The sequence below is a fragment of the Hyla sarda genome, chromosome 9, assembly GCF_029499605.1.
Source record: "Hyla sarda isolate aHylSar1 chromosome 9, aHylSar1.hap1, whole genome shotgun sequence".
Lineage (NCBI taxonomy): Eukaryota > Metazoa > Chordata > Amphibia > Anura > Hylidae > Hyla > Hyla sarda.
The window spans coordinates 71,500,694-71,518,302 of record NC_079197.1 but is presented as its reverse complement, the minus strand read 5'-3'; the positions used below and the strand labels follow the sequence as shown (position 1 = coordinate 71,518,302).

The window sequence follows — 17,609 nt, the reverse complement described above, 5'->3', positions numbered from 1 at the left end:
ACAGGAAGTGAGGGTGGACAAGCGGGGCTCTGTACACTATGGCTCTGTGACATGCTACGGGCTCGCACATGATGGTTGACATGCAGGAGCCTGCACAGAGCTCTGCTTGTCCTGTCCTCACTTCCTGTATTTGGACTCCTCACAGGCAATAGCTACAGGGACAGCATTTTTCCACCCATAAATATACACATTTTTTTAACCAATGTATAATACAAATATACATATAATTGTATTATCTACATTATATAAAAAGTTTTTGTTGACGACAGGTGCACTTTAAATCAAACACTGGAGGCCTATCCAATGCTTCAAAGCAAAAAGTCTAAAGGGGTACTACGGTGGAAAACAATTTTTTTTTTTTTTTAAATCAACTGGTGCTAGAAAGTTTAAAAAAAAAAACAGATTTGTAAATGACTTCTATTTAAAAATCGTAATACCTACCTTAAACTTACCAGTATATATCAGCTGCTGTATGCTCCACAGGAAGTTGTTGAAGTTCATTTCAGTCTGACCACAGTGCTCTCTGCTGACACCTCTGTCCATATCAGGAACTGTCCAGAGGTTTGCTATGGGGATTTGCTTGTACTAAGCACAGTTCCTGACATGGACAGAAGTGTCAGCAGAGAGGACTGTGGTCACACTGAAAATAATTCCAGAAAGAAATACAACTTCCTGTGAAGCATACAGCAGCTGATAAGTACTGAAATGATTAAGATTTTTAAATAGAAGTAATTTACAAATCTGTTTAACTTTCTAGCACCAGTTTAAAAAAAAAATGTGTTTTCCACTGGAGTACCCCTTTCAAGGCAAGACCTCATGCTTAACACATAGATCTCCTGCAAAACAACTAGATCTACAAAATATAATCACAATGGAAGTATTGACTGGTTGCCATATGCAATGCCTCTCTCTACTTATTCTATTCACCAATTTACATAAATCTGGATGGTTGTTAAATGGCTGCTCAGTCTAAACCAAATGCTTTTAAATTCTATTGTATGTACTGAGTCAATCCTTATGAATGAAAGCTATCAGAACCCTATACTATGTTGCATGTAGTAATCCAGTACAGTTTTTTAATTGAAGGCTAAACTTTGTTTGAACCCACAATTTATAGCACCAATCTATCAACCATTTAGAACAATGTAGTCAGAACATGGAACCAGTTTGACAAGAGGCAGGAGAATCTTGTTTTCCTAGATGGCGTACTGCATTTATTTCCAAGGCAGAACACGTTAATTCTAGAGAAAGTGAGAAGAGAGATTAATTTAATATTGTGCAAAATACAGTGCATTCACATTATGTTGTGGCCTTGTGGTGAAAATAAATAAAAGCTAATATTTTTATTACTAATAATAATATTCACCAACCACCATCATCATTTGGCATTCAGTACACCCCCCGACCCCCCCCCCCCCCCCATGGCTGTGTAAACAGAATAATGGACATTTTTGCTAAACTATTGAAAAGGGAAAAAAACATAACATATATTGCATGGATATAAGTATTTAAAACCTTTACTCAGCATTTTACCACTTATGGACACAGGGCATACAGGTACGCCCTTGTGTTCTGGGTTAGTAGCCAGACACACTCTGTGTGTATTATCCCTGTTCTGAGACATCACTGTGCATATAAACCCTGTACTAGGTAGTCTCTGTGTATATTAACCCTGTACTGTGATGTCATTGACTAAATTATCCCTATACTGTACAGGAATAATTTGCACAGTGACATCTTAGTACAGGGTTAGTATGCACAGTGAAATCACAGTAGAGAGATAATGCACAAAGTGATGTCAAAGTACAGGGATAATACATCGTGATGTGAAAGCACAGGTATAATACAATACTGTGTGTATTATCCCTGGACTGAGACATTACTGGGTTTAACAGTACAGGGATAAAACACACCGTACAGGGATAATACACACAGTGATGTCACAGTACAGGGATAATACAGAGCAATGTCACAGTACAAGTAGATAATATACACCGTAAAGGCATAATACACACAGTGATGTCATAGTACAGTTTAAGGACTTTTGTTGCACTTTTCAATCATAATGGAACACAGTGGGTCCCAGATGTTTTATGTCCCTAGCAATTCCCCTGCACTTTTCCTCTATCCTGTGGAAGGAGGAAACAGCTGGTTCTGGGATAACCTGGCGAGGCTACTGCAGTATTCCGGCAGAAAAATCAAATTTCGGCTAGAAGGTGCACACCCGAGAGTAGTGAAAAATAGCAGACTTTATTAAGTTGTATAACTTGCAGTGCAAATGGGACAACATGTTTCAAAGGTTCATCCTTCTTCTTCAGGACATGAAGGATGAACCTTTGAAACGTGTTGTCCCATTTGCACTGCACGTTAAACAACTTAATAAAGTCTGCTATTGTTCACTACTCTCGGGTGTGCACCTTCTAGCCGAAATTAGATTTTTCTGCCGGAATACTGAAGTAGCCTCGCCAGGTTATCCCAGAACCAGCTGTTTCCTCCTGTATCTTCACCGCTGGCACAGCAGGACCGATGGCCAGCAGCCTCCCGATACTACAACCTGTTGCATGCGATTGCCACTGTTGTGCCTGCCTGCACAACACCCATAGGTGAGCAATTTTCCGATTTTGGAACAACTGTCCAACCCCAAAAATTGGGATTAACAGCACTATATAGCGCCATCTCTGCTTTTCCCCACTCTCCTCCTCTATCCTGTGGAAAGGAGTTGAGTGCCTAGTGCTACAACGCATTTCATTGTAGCTACAAAGACTTCACTTTATAAATGAGGCTACTATATTTTTAAGTAATTGATCCAACACAATTTGTAACAGCAATAGTATAGACTAATAAGAGAGGGCAGTAGTGCAAAAAGCAACAAGTTGTGATAATACTGTATGTTTTCCTCATCGCACAGTAATGAAATCACATTAAAAGGACACTATCACACATTATGTATATGGATTAAATGCATACAGATCCTTCATAGAATATCAGATACAGCTACTCATGAGTTCATTAGAAGCTAGATAGAGGGAGGTGGAGGCGTACCTTTTGTACACGAGTCCCTGTTAGAAATTAAACTTTTAACCTTCCGTGCTTTTAATTTTAGAATCCTACCTCACTGCTCATTATTATAAGATAAAATGTATGGACTTTATTGCTATGCTTACCCACAAAGGAGCCGGAGTCCATCAGTTGTAAAATGTTTGGGTACGACAGTATACTTGTGGCCTGGACTGACTTTGGCCTCAATAAAAGATTTTCCTCTTCTACTAATGCTGAATCCTCCCTATCTAGACTGGTCATAGAAGGTGTTTCTGCTGATGTACTGCTTAAAGTCACACAGGCATCAGAACTCCTCCAGCCAAAGAAAGCCAGGGAATGTACGCAGCAAAACATGGGATTCATAATACCCTGAAAAACAAAGATGACCATTGTTGCTTATCTTTAAGCCACCAACACACCACATAACACTGCAGCAGTAAAGCTTACTATTAATACATCTATAATAAAGAGCACTACAATATAACTAAACATGAATATGGTAGATAAGGCAAGCGTTGTCACATTAAGTATTTCAGACGTATGTCAAAAAAGAAAAAAGAAAGTTTACATTTATATCATGTATTAGAAGCATGTCAACAGTTTTCTTTTGTTGTGTATTTGACCAAAACACAGTTGCAATAACTACATGTGGCGTCGGGGTGTGAGGTGCAAAGTAGATGTTGTAACCCAAGGGGCAGATGTTATTAACCCCTTCTTGTTGTGACGCCAGGGTGTGGTTTAGCCTTAACCACCCGAAGGTAATACCGCTGGTCCTGGGCTAGGCACGGGGGCAATGAAGACATCAACGCCAAGTTAGAGACAAACGGTAGGTTTACTGAGGGTAGACAGATGACACAGTCTATGAAGTACAACCAATATCCCAAGGAGGTGACCAGTGACACAGGGGGGGGGGGAGATCTCGCAGGCTTGCTGGGACTTGTAAATACAGTAGAATCTCCCAATAGCGGACACTCATGGGGAATAAAAAAAAAGGGTCCACTATTGGGAGATATATATATGGAAAAAAGGCTTAAAGGGGTATTCCAGGAAAAAACTTTTTTTTATATATAGCAACTGGCTACAGAAAGTTAAACAGATTTGTAAATTACTTCTATTAAAAAATCTTAACTTCAGAAGCTCATAAGTACTGAAAGGATTAAGGTTGTTCTTTTCTGTCTAAGTGCTCTCTGATGACACGTGTCTCGGGAACCGCCCAGTTTAGAAGCAAATCCCTATAGCAAACCTCTTCTAAACTGGGCGGTTCCCGAGACACGTGTCATCAGAGAGCACTTAGACAGAAAAGAACAACCTTAATCCTTTCAGTACTTAAGTGCTCTCTGATGACACGTGTCTCGGGAACCGCCCAGTTTAGAAGAGGTTTGCTATAGGGATTTGCTTCTAAACTGGGCGGTTCCTGAGACACGTGTCATCAGAGAGCACTTTAGCTGAAGTTAAGGTTGTTCTTTTCTGTCTCTCATAAGTACTTGAATGGATTAAGATTTTTTTAATAGAAGTAATTTACAAATCTGTTTAACTTTCTGGAGCCAGTTGATATATAAAAAAAAGTTTTTTCCTGGATAACCCCTTTGAGCATCTTTCTAAATGACGGAATACTGTTCTGTACTCACTCCAAAGTGTAATTACCTAAAAAACACGATAACAAGCTAAATATAAATAAATAATTTTGCACTGCAATAAGGCTTTAAAATAATCTGAACAATATCATTAATTAGGAAAAGTAATCACTTCCCCCGCAATGCCAAATCATTCCCCCATTCCCTCATCCCCCTGTTCTTCTTACTTCTTACCTGGCTAGCAGGCAGTGACGAGTAATGCTCCTCTGTGCTCAATGAGGGCAGCGGTGGCTGCCAGCAGTGACGAGTGATGCTCCATACATCACTCATCATTTCAGGCATTTCGCTGCCCTCAGAGGGTGAAACACAGGAGAGTCACTCATCACTGCCTGATGAGGGGATGAGGGAATGGAGGAATGATTTGGCATGGGGGGGGGGGGGTAGGAATGATTTGGCATGGGGGGAATGATTTGGCAAGGGGGGGGGGAATGATTTGGCACAAGGGGTGTGCTGGGGCTGCTACAGAGGGGTCCTGCAGTTGCCAGGACCCCATGGGAACCCGAGCCACTTACTGGGGTTTGGCTTTTTCCCTCCTGACGGCAGCCCTGTGTACAAGGTAGGGCGACACACAAGCCTAGTTGACCCCTATTGGGAGGGTTTTGTCCCCTATTGGGAGTGTCCATGACCACTAATGGGAATGTCCCCTATTCGGAGGGTTCAAATACATTAAGTTGTGGTGTCCCAGTTCAGGACATGTCCTGTCCCTTTTGTCTGGAGTCCTCTCAGCCAGAGTCCCTCCATGATAATGGACTCTCCTGAAGGGCTAACCCCTAGTCACCTCTTAATATTGTAATATCTAATGTATATATTTATATATTTAGTTAATATAGGATAACTCTGTATAGGACCTTGGAAGTCACATGCCTTTGATTTATGTTATGCTATGGTTTAAGGACATTTGTGTCATGTGATATACCCAGAGTTCCAGAGGTCAGGCCTGACAGGTGTGGCTATTCAATGAGCTTTGTCCCACCCACTTAATATATAAGGGGGCTTCTGCCACTAAATTCTCTCTTGTTCCTGGCACTTAAAGAAAGCACATTTCAGCACAAATCATCAATTCAAGTGAGGCCTGAAGCCTTAACTTCCGCAGCCACTAAACCATGAGTCATACAGCTCAAAATTACTAAAATCCTTTGTGACGACTGCAACTCAATTATCTTCAAATCAGTAGCACACTGGCTAGCAAATCAAAGCTCATTGATATCTAAGAAGTCCCAGCAAACCTGTGAGGAACCTGAACTACGGTCCTCTATACAAAGACTATTTTGTTAACTGCAGTTGCATAAAATATGCAGTAAAGTTTATTCCGGTTCTCATCAATATCTGCTGTGGACATTCAATTATTTCTCCCTACCATTTCTGGGACAGTTGGCGGCAGGACCATTACCCTAAGGAAACCGCATCCTGACAACATAGGGTTAATACCAACATACCCTACACTTTTACCTGCACCACAAAGTCCTATTGAGGGGGCACACTCAGGTGAATGGACATTGCCTCTTGGGAGAAGCAGTTACAGCAGAGTAAGCCCCATTCAACACAACGTTAACTTCATGTGCCAGAATTTAAGCAAAATTTTTCTGGCGATTTCTGCACAGAAATTCTGCTGTGTGAATTGGGCCTTAACCTGTTGGGGACGAAGGACATATGGATACGCTCTCACGTCCCGTCACTTAAGGACAGAGGGCTTACTTGTACGCCCTCCGCATTTCCGATCACCGCTGCTCGCTGGGCGGTGATTGGATGGGGATGACTGCTGAAATCATTCAGCAGTTATCCCATGCCAATGCCCAGGGTGGTCCCGAGACCCCCCATGTCGGCGATCGTCGAAAATCGCCAGTGAATTCACACTGTAGCCCTCCGGATGTTGCAAAACTACAACTCCCAGTGTGTGGGCATGCTGGGATTTGCAGTTTTGCAACAGCTGGAGGGCTACAGTTTGGAGATCACTGTGCAGTAGTCTCTAAACTGTAGCCCTCCAGATGTTGCAAAACTGCAAGTCCCAGCATGCCCAAACAGCAAACAGCTGTCTCGGCATGCTGGGAGTTGTAGTTGGGTACCTCCAGCTGCTGCATAACTACATCTTCCAGCATGCCCTTCGGCAATCAGTACATGCTGGGAGTTGTAGTTTTGCAACAGCTGGAGGCACACGGTTTGGAAAATAATGAGTTAGGTGACAGAACCTAACTGAAGGTTTTCCAACCAGTGTGCCTCCAGCTGTTGCAAAAGTACAACTCCCAGCATGCATGTCAGTGCATGCTGGTATTGGTAGTTTTGCAACATCTGGAGGGCCACAGTTTGGAGATCACTGTGCAGTGGTTTCTAAACCGTGGCCCTTCAGATCTTGCAAAACTACAACTCCCAGCATGCCCAAACAGCTGTCTCAGCATGCTTGGAGTTGTAGTTATGCAACAGCTGGAGGGACGCAATTACATCTCCCAGCATGCCCTTCGGCGGTCAGTACATGCTGGGAGTTGTACTTTTGAAACAGCTGGAGGTCCCCCCCCCATGTGAATGTACAGGGTACATTTACACTGGGGGGTTTACAGAGGGTTTCCTGCTTCAAGTTTCAGCTTCAGCAAATTTTCAACTGCAGCATAAACTCCTAGCGGGAAACTCACCGTATACCACCGCCAGTGCAAATGTACTATAAAAACACTACACTACACTAACACATAGTAAAGGGTAAAACACTACATATACACACCCTTACACTGCCCCCCCCCCCCCAATAAAAATGAAAACGTATCGTATGGCAGTGTTTCCAAAATAGAGCCTCCAGCTGTTGCAAAACAAAACTCCCAGCATTTCCGGACAGCCACTGACTGTCCAGGGATGCTGGGTGTTTAGCAACAGCTGAAGGCACCCTGTTAGGGGTTTTCTACGCCAGTGATTCCCAATGTCCACCCCTATACAATCCCTAATTTAGTCCTTAAATACACATGGCGCTCTCACTTTGGAGCTCTGTCGTATTTCAAGGAAACAGTTTATTACAACATATGGGATATTTCCGTACTCTGGAGCAATTTTTTCTCTTTTACTCCTTATGAAAAGGAAAAGTTGGGGTCTACATCAGCATGTTAGTGTAAAAAAAAATTAAATAAATTTTTTTTACATTAACATGCTGGTGTTGCCCTTTACTTTTTATTTTCACAAGAGGTAAAAGGAAAAAAAATACCCCCTAAAATTTGTAACGCAATTTCTCCTGAGTACGGAAATACCCCATATGTGGTCGTAAAATGCTCTGCGGGCGCACAACAAGGCTTAGGACTGAGAGCGCACTATGGACAGTTCAGGCCTAAATTGGGGATTTGCACAGGGGTGGCTGATTTTATAGCGGTTCTGACATAAAAAAAAATCCACGTGACCCCATTTTGGAAACTACACCCCTCACGGAACATAATAAGGGGTATAGTGCACCTTAACACCCCACAGGTCTTAGACAAATTTTCGTTAAAGCTGGATGGGAAAATGAAGAGAAAAAAACTTCTGTCACTAAAATGCTGGTGTAACCCCATTTCTTCTGAGTAAGAACATAGCCCATATGTGGATGTAAGGTGCTCTGCGGGTGGACTACAATGCTCAGAAGAGAAGGAGCGCCATTTGGATTTTGGAGAGAAAATTTGTCCGGAATTGAAGGCCACGTATGTTTACAAAGCCCCCATAGTGCCAGAATAATGGACCCCGCCCCACGTGTGACCATTTTGGAAACTACACCACTCACGGATTGTAATAAGGGGTGCAGCAAGCATTTACGCCCCACAGGTGTCTGACAGATCTTTGGAACAGTGGGCTGTGCAAATTAAAAATGTAACGTTTCATTTTCACGGACCACTGTTCCAAAAATCTGGCAAACGCCAGTGGCGTGTAAATGCTCACAGCACACCTTATTAAAATCTGTGAGGTGTGTAGTTTCCAAAATGGGATCACATGTGGGGGGGGGGGTCACTGTTCTGGCACCACAGGGAGCTTTGTAAACGCACATGGCCCCTGACTTCCATTCCAAACAAATTCTGTCTCCAAAAGCCCAATGGCGCTCCTTCTCTTCTGAGCATTGTAGTGCGCCAGCAGAGCACTTGACGTCCACACATGGGGTATTCCCATACTCAGAAGAGATGGGGTTACAAATTTTGGGGGGCATTTTCTCCCATTACCCATTTAAAAAAAATGGTAAATTGGGGGGGGGGGAAATGTTTTCCCCCATTTAAACATCCGACTTTAACAAAAAGTCATCAAAACACCTGTGGGGTGTTAAGGCTCACTGGACCCCTTGATACGTGCCTTGAGGGGTGTAGTTTCCAAAATAGTATGCCATGTGTTTATTTTTTTTATTTTTTTTTATTTTTTTGCTGTTCTGGCACCATAGGGGCTTCCTAAATGTGACATGCCCATCAAAAACCATTTCAGAAAAACTCACTCTCCAAAATCCCATTGTTGCTCCTTCCCTTCCGAGCCCTCTACTGCGCTCGCCGAGCACTTCACATACACATATTTGGGTTTGGAAACTTTAGTTTGTAACTGGATTGAACACTGGCTCATGGATCGTACCCAGAGAGTGGTGGTCAATAATTTGTACTCTGATTGGTCCGGGTTATTAGTGGTGTACCCCAAGGTTCTGTACTGGGCCCGCTGTTCAAATATTTATCAATGACATAGAGGATGGCATTAACCGCTCTGTTTCTATCTTTGCAGATGACACCAAGCTTTGTAGCACGGTACAGTCTATAGAGGATGTGTATAGGTTACAAGATGACTTGGATAGACTAAGTGTCTGGGCATCCACTTGGCAAATGAGGTTTAATGTGGATAAATGTAAAGTTATGCATCTGGGTACTAATAACATGCATGCGTCGTATGTCTTAGGGGATGTTAAACTGGCAGAGTCACTGGTAGAGAAGGATCTGGGTGTACTTGTAGATTACAGACTACAGAATAGCATGCAATGTCAGGCTGCTGCTTCCAAGGCCGGCAGGATATTGTCATGTATCAAAAGAGGCATGGACTCGAGGGACAGGGACATAATACTCCCCTTTATAAAGCATAGGTACGGCCTCACCTGGAATATGCTGTTCAGTTTTGGTCGCCTGTCCATAAAAAGGGACACTGCGGAGCTGGAAAGGGTGCAGGGACGTGCGACAAAACTAATTTGGGGCATGGAACATTTTAGCTACGAGGAGCGATTAAAGGAGTTACAATTGTTTAGTCTTGAGAAGAGACGTTTAAGGGGGGGGGGGATATGAAACGTATATAAGTATATAAATGGCCCATACAAAAAATATGGAGAAAAAAAACTGTTCCAGGTTAAACCCCCCCAAAGGACGAGAGGGCACTCCCTCCGTCTGGAGAAGAAAAGGTTTAGTCTAAAGGGGCGACACTCCTTCTTTACCGTGAGGACTGGGAATTTATGGAACGGTCTACCTCAGGAACTGGTCACAGCAGGAACAATTAATAGCTTTAAAACAGGGTTAGATACATTCCTGGAACAAAATAACATCAATGCTTATGCAGAATTATAAAACAACATCCCTTCCCCTTATCCCTTTACACCCTTCCCTTCAATTCCCTGGTTGAACTTGATGGACGTATGTCTTTTTTCAACCATACTAACTATGTAACTATGTAACATATGAGGTATTTCCTTAATCTAGAGAAATTGGGTTACAATTTTTGGGTGTTTTTTTCTCCTATTACCCCTTGTAAAAATTCAAAAACTGGGTCAACAAGAACATGTGAGTGTAAAAAAAATGAAGATTTTGAATTTTCTCCTTCAATTTGCTGCTATTCTTGTGAAACACCTAAGGGTTAAACTTTCTGAATGTCATTTTGAATACTTTGAGGGGTGCAGTTTTTATAATGGGGTAATTTATGGGGTATTTCTAATATGGAGGCCCTTAAAATCCACTTCAAAACTGAACTGGTCCCTGAAAAACTCAGCTTTGGAAATTTTGTGAAAAATTTGAAAATTGCTGCTGAACTTTCAAACCCTCTGATGTCTTCCAAATAAAAACTTGTTAACTTTATTCACATAAACAATAGACATATTGTTTATGTGAATCAATATATAATTTGGCATGTCTATTTTCCTTACAAACCGAGAGCTTCAAAGTAAAAAAAAAAAAAAAAATTTCAGCTAATTTTGGAATTTTTCACCAAGAAATTATGCAAGTATCGACAAAAATTTACCACTAACATAAAGTAGAATGTGTCACGAAAAAATAAATCTCTGAATCAGAATGAAAAGTAAAAAGCATCCCAGATTTATTAATGCTTAAAGTGACAGTGGTCAGAATTGCAAAAAAATTCTCCCGTCCTTAGGGTTCTAATGGGCTCCGTCCCCAAGGGTTTAAGGCTCATGCAATAAGGAATTAATTTGCGGAATTCCATGAGAAGATCCGCACCACCTGGTATCTGGGTTACTTGTGTGTGGAATTTGAAGCAGAAATTAACCCCTGCAATTCAAAGTCCCATTTAGAATGAGCATTTCTGGGCGAAATTCCTATAAAATAATGTTTTTCATTTTTTATAATGTAAGTCAACAGCAAACGGTTTCTGCTGTAAGGCATACAGCAGTATCCATTATTAGCATCCATTCTATACGTTTTTCCCTTTGCATGTGTATAAGATTACCTCTGTGTATTAGATCACCTCTCATAGCGATGTTAAAGCAATATTTTGGCAAAACTAAATACATAGATGTACTGCAAACAGACCCTGTTGACAAATCTGTTCTTAACACTTATTGTTAGGGTTATCCTTTGTGATAAGCTTTTATGTCTACTTGATAAAGAAGAGCTAAAGTCTTAAATGCTATTATCTCCATTGGTTATCTGAGCACATGTCTGATAAAATGTGCCTAAAAGAACAACAAAACCAAAGGTTAAAACTGATGACTGGTTAGAGCATGTGTACATTTACTGTTCTGTTATGCAAGCACATCAAAATTTACTAGTAGTTACCATAGAGCAGGCGATAAAAAGCCATTAACAAATACAAAATGGAAGACACAGGGTTGTGTATTCCAAAACTAACATTTCACATAAAATTAACATCTGTGCAGATATATATTTTACTATTACTTTACTTAAAGGGGTACTCCAGTGGGGAAATTTTATTTTATTTTAATTTTTTTAATCAACTGGAGCCAGAAAGTGAAACAGATTTGTAAATTACTTCTATTAAAAAAATCTTAATCCTTCTAGTACTTATTAGCTCCTGAATACAACAGAGGAAATTCTTTTATTTTTGGTACACAGTTCTCTCTGCTGACATCTCTGTCCATTTTAGGAACTGTCCAGAGCAGCATATGTTTGCTATGGGGATTTTCCCCTGCTCTGGAAAGTTCTTACAATGGACAGAGATGTCAGCAGAGAGTACTGTGCTTGTGATGTCAGCAGAGAGCTCTGTGTTCCAAAAAGAAAGTTTCCTCTGTAGTATTCAGCAGCTAATAAGTACTGGAAGGGTTAAGATTTTTTAATAGAAGTAATTTACAAATCTGTATGACTTTCTGGCACCAGTTTATTTAAAAAATAAGTTTTCCACTGAAGTACACCTTTAACCCCTTAAGGACGCAGGACGTACTCAAACGGCCCCTTTTCCGAGTCCTTAAGGACTCAGGACGTTTGAGTATGTCCTGTCAAATCCCGGCCCCCTGCCGCTAGCTGGAGGGGAGACGATGCCCGATGCCTGCTGAAATCGTTCAGCAGGCATCGGGGCATATCGCCCAGGGGGGGTCATTATGCCCCCCCATGTCGGCGATGGCCGCAGATCGCTGGACAATTCAGTCCAGCGATCTGCGACGATTCCGGGTCAATCGGGTCTCCAGTGACCCGATGACCCGGAATTACAGGCTGTTCGGGGCCGGAACAGCCAGAGCTTGCAGGGGTGAGGTGGCACTGGTGCCACCTCACGATCGCCCTGATTCGTCGGCCGGTTTCCCGGCCGACCAATCAGGGCGCCTGCTGCGGGTGTCACTCCCGCAACCCGCTCCGCCCCTCTTCGGGAGGACGTGAGCAGGTGCAGGACGTGCACCCCGGGTGCTGGGGACCCCGATCCCCGGCGTCAAAGTTGGGATCGGGGCCCCAGGAGCGACAGCGACGGACTGATGTGATGCGGCTGGATTGTTGGAGGTGAGTGACAGCCTCCTGCTGTTGCTTATCAACAGCTCCCAGCATGCAAAAAGGGCATGCTGGGAGCTGTAGTTATGCAACAGCAGGAGGCAGACCGCCACAACTCCCAGCATGCCCTTATGGGCATGCTGGGACTTGTAGTTTTGCAACAGCTGGAGGCACATTTTTTCTATGGAAAAGTGTACCTTCAGCTGTTGTGTAACTACAACCCCCAGCTTGCACAAACAGCTAAAGTGCATGCTGGGAGTTGTAGTAGTGCAACTGCTGGTTGCATAACTACAACTCCCAGCATGCCCGTTGGCTGTCGGTGACTGCTGGGAGTTGTAGTTTTGCAACAGCTGAAGGCACACTGAGTTATGTAGCAAACCAGTGTGTCTCCAGCTGTTGCATAACTACAGTCCCCAGTATCCCCAGCCAAAGTAGTATGCCTCCAGCTGTTGCATAACTACAAGACCCAGCATGCCCTTCCGCTGTCCGTACATGCTGGGGGTTATAGCTTTTGCAACAGCTTAAGGCACACTGGTTGCAAAACACTGAGTTTGTTACCAAACTCGGTGTTTCACAACCAGTGTGCCTCCAGCTGTTGCAAAACTACAACACCCAGCATGCACTGATAGACCGTACATGCTGGGAGTTGTAGTTTTGCAACAGCTGGATGTTTCTCCCCCCCCCCCCAATGTGAACGTACAGGGTACACTCACATGGGCGGAGGATTACAGTAAGTATCCGGCTGCAAGTTTGAGCTGCGGCAAATTTTCTGCCGCAGCTCAAACTGCCAGTGAGAAACTACTGTGAACCCTCCGCCCATGCGACTGTACCCTAAAAACACTACACTAACACACAATAAAAAGTAAAAAACACTACGTATACACATACCCCTATACAACCCCCCTCCCCAATAAAAATGAAAAACGTCTGGTACGCCACTGTTTCCAAAACGGAGCCTCCAGCTGTTGCAAAACAACTACTCCCAGTATTGCCAGATAGCCACGGACTGTCTAGGCATGCTGGGAGTTTTAAAACAGCTGGAGGCACCCTGTTTGGGAATCACTGGTGTAGAATACCCCTATGTCCACCCCTATGCAATCCCTAATTTAGGCCTCAAATGCGCATGGCGCTCTCACTTTGGAGCCCTGTCGTATTTCAAGGCAACAGTTTAGGGCCACATATGGGGTATCGCCGTACTCGGGAGAAATTGTGTTACCCCCCAAAATTTGTGTTTTCTGCTTTTACCCTTTTTAAAAATGTTAAATTTTTGGGAAAAGAGGCATTTTAGGTAAAAAAAATAATTTTTTTTTACATATGCAAAAGTCGTGAAACACCTGTGGGGTATTAAGGTTCACTTAACCCCTTGTTACCTTCCCCAAGGGGTCTAGCTTCCAAAATGATATGCCATGTTTTTTTTTTTTTTTTTGCTGTTCTGGCACCATGGGAGCTTCCTAAATGCGGCATGCCCCCAGAGCAAAATTTGCTTTCAAAAAGCCAAATGTGACTCCTTCTCTTCTGAGACCTGTAGTGCGCCAGCAGAGCACTTTTCACCCCCATATGGGGTGTATTCTGAATCGGGAGAAATTGGGCTTCAAATTTTGGAGGGTATTTTCTGCTTTAACCCTTTGTAAAAATGTAAATTTTTGGTGAAACCAAGCATTTTAAGCAATGTTTTTTTTTTTTTTTACATATGCAAAAGGTTCACATAACCCCTTGTTACGTTCCCTAAGGGGTCTAGTTTCCAAAATGGTATGCCATGTGTTTTTTTTTTTTTGCTGTCCTGGCACCATAGGGGCTTCCTAAATGCGGCATGCCCCCAGAGCAAAATTTCCTTCAAAAAAGCCAAATGTGACTCCTTCTCTTCTGAGACCTGTAGTGCGCCAGCAGAGCACTTTTAACCCCCATATGGGGTGTTTTCTGAATCGGGAGAAATTGGGCTTCAAATTTTGGGGGGTATTTTCTGCTATTACCCTTTTTAAAAATGTTAAACTTTTGGGAAACCAAGCATTTTAGGGAAAATTATTTTTTTTTTTTACATATGCAAAAGTCGTGAATCACCTGTAGGGTATTAAGGTTCACTTTACCCCTTGTTATGTTCCCCAAGGGGTCTAGTTTCCAAAATGGTATGCCATGTGGGGTTTTTTGCTGTTCTGGCACCATAGGGGCTTCCATGCCCCCCAAAAACCATTTGTCGCTCCTTTCCTTCTGAGCCCTCTACTGCGCCCGCCGAACACTTTACATAGACATATGAGGTATGTCCTTACTCGAGAGAAATTGGGTTTCAAATACAAGTAAAAATTTTCTCCTTTTTACCCCTTGCAAAAATTCAAAAATTGGGTCTACAAAAACATGCGAGTGTAAAAAATGAAGATTGTGAATTTGCTCCTTCACTTTGCTGCTATTCATGTGAAACACCTAAAGGGTTAAAACGCTGACTGAATGTCATTTTGAATACTTTGGGGGGTGCAGTTTTTATAATGGGGTCTTTTATGGGGTATTTCTAATATGAAGACCCTTCAAATCCACTTCAAACCTGAACTGGTCCCTGAAAAAAAGAGAGTTTCAAAATTTTGTGAAAAATTTGAAAATTGCTGCGGAACTTTGAAGCCCTCTGTTGTCTTCCAAAAGTAAAAACACGTCAATTTTATGATTCAAACATAAAGAAGACATATTGTATATGTGAATTTAAAAAAAATATTCATAATATCCATTGTCCTTACAAGCAGAGAGCTTCAAAGTTAGAAAAATGCTCAATTTTCAAATTTTTCATAAAATTTTGGGATTTTTCACCAAGAAAGGATGCAAGTTACCACAAAATTTTACCACTATGTTAAAGTAGAATATGTCACGAAAAAACAATCTCTGAATCAGATTGATAACTAAAAGCATTCCAGAGTTATTATTGTTTAAAGTGATAGTGGTCAGAATTGCAAAATATGGCTGAAAAAGGGCTCAGTCCTTAAGGGGTTAAAGGGTCAATTTCAGTGGGCAATGTTTCCTCTAAGGCCAGATTCACACTACGAAATTTCAGAGCAGAATTCAGTTTTGAAATTCTGTTCGAAAATTGTGGCAATGGGATTCTGCTGCGCAGTGCACACTATGGAATTTTAGCGACAGATATTCTTCCGCTGAAATTTCACCATCAAAAGATTAAACTTGTCCATTCTTTAGGCAGAATCCGCTCTGCAGATATTTCTGTCTATGGCGCTGGCAGCAATCGGAAACTCCAGAAGGAAGTTTTCCATCTGCAGCCTTGTAAGTGTGAACCCAGCCAACCCTTTGCAGCTAATGAGTAGAGAAATTATGGACCTGGATACTTTACCTCTAAATCCAGGAACAAAAACACAGAGCAGAGTTCTGTGTCATGACGTCAGTGATGACGTCATTAGGGGCGGAGCTACAGACAAGATCCAGGCTAGCAAGTCTGAAGCTCTGTTCACATTGTCCGTTTTGGATAATGGGAACAGACCCTTCTGCCAGTGTCTACCTAGACAGGAAGACTATAGCTGTTAAACTACAACTCCCAGCATGCCCAGACAGCCAAAGGCTGTCTGGGCATGCTGGGAGCTGTAGTTTTGCACCAATTGGAGGCTCACTGTTTAGGTAGACATTGCATTATAGGCGCTCTCCCCTGCAGAGAGCGCAAAAAATGTCCTAACCCATTTTTTGTGTTTTTTTCTTCTCGTTCAGATCAGTGTATGCAGAGGATTATGACGGATTCGATGGATTACGACGGAAGAACTTGATTTTTTAATTTTAATAAAGTGGTTAACGAGGGCTGTGGGGGAGTGTTTTTTAAAATAAAAAATGTTTTCCAATGTGTTGTGTTTTTTTTTATTGAATATTCAGGCTTAGTAATGGAGGCTGTCTAATAGATGGAATCCATTACTAAGTCAGGGCTTAGCGTTAGCCCCCAAAACAGCTGGCGCTAACCCCCAATTATTACCTCGGTACCCACCATCACAGGGGTGCCTGGAAGAGCCGGTACCAACAGGCTCGGAGCGTCAAAAATGGCGCTCCTGGGCCTAGGCGGTAACAGGCTGGCGTTATTTAGGCTGGGGAGGGCCAGTAACCATGGTCCTCGCCCACCCTGGTAATGTCAGGCTGTTGCTGCTTGGTTGGTATCTGGCCGATACTGAAAATAGGGGGACTCAGTTTTTTTATTTATTAAAAAATAAATAAAAAACACGCATAGGGTTCCCTGTATATTCAGTATCAGCCAGCTACCAACAAAGCAGCAACAGCCTGACGTTACCAGGGTGGGCAAGGACCATTGCTACTGGCCCTCCCCAGCCTAAATAACGCCAGCCTGTTACCGCCTAGGCCCAGGAGCGCCATTTTTGATGCTCTGGGCCTGTTGGTACCCCTGTGAGGGTGGGTACTGTGGTAATAATTGGGGGTTAGCGCCAGCTGTTTTTGGGGCTAACGCTAAGCCCCTGCTTAGTAATGGATTCCATCTATTAGACAGCATCCATTACTAAGCCTGAATATTCAATTAGAAAAATGAACACATTGGAAAAATTTTATTTTAAAAAACACTCCCCCACAGCCCTCATTAACCATTTTATTAAAATAAAAAAAAAATCAAGTTCATCCATCGTAAAAAAAATGGGTTAGGACATTTTTTGCGCTCTCTGCAGGGGAGTGCGTCCATAATGCAATGTCTACCTAAACAGTGAGCCTCCAATTGGTGCAAAACTACAACTCCCAGCATGCCCAGACAGCCTTTGGCTGTCTGGGCATGCTTGGAGTTGTAGTTTAGCAACAGCTGGAGTCTCCCTGTCTGGGTAGACACTGGCAGAAGAGTCTGTTCCCATTA

At 42.6% G+C, this 17,609-nt stretch overlaps 1 protein-coding gene across 1 annotated transcript in view; it reads right to left on the bottom strand.

Annotated features, from left to right (window-relative positions):
* Nucleotides 1–399: 399 nt before the first annotated feature.
* Nucleotides 400–17,609, bottom strand: part of LOC130291895 (G-protein coupled receptor 143-like) — a 190,717-nt gene continuing 173,507 nt past the window's right edge. The window contains exons 9-10 of the mRNA XM_056541328.1: nucleotides 3,165–3,408; nucleotides 400–1,241 (exon numbers count right to left, since the gene is read on the bottom strand). Of these exons, the coding sequence (XP_056397303.1) occupies nucleotides 1,150–1,241; nucleotides 3,165–3,408 (336 nt within the window). The 3' untranslated portion in view covers nucleotides 400–1,149. The remainder of the gene's footprint in view (nucleotides 1,242–3,164; nucleotides 3,409–17,609) is intronic.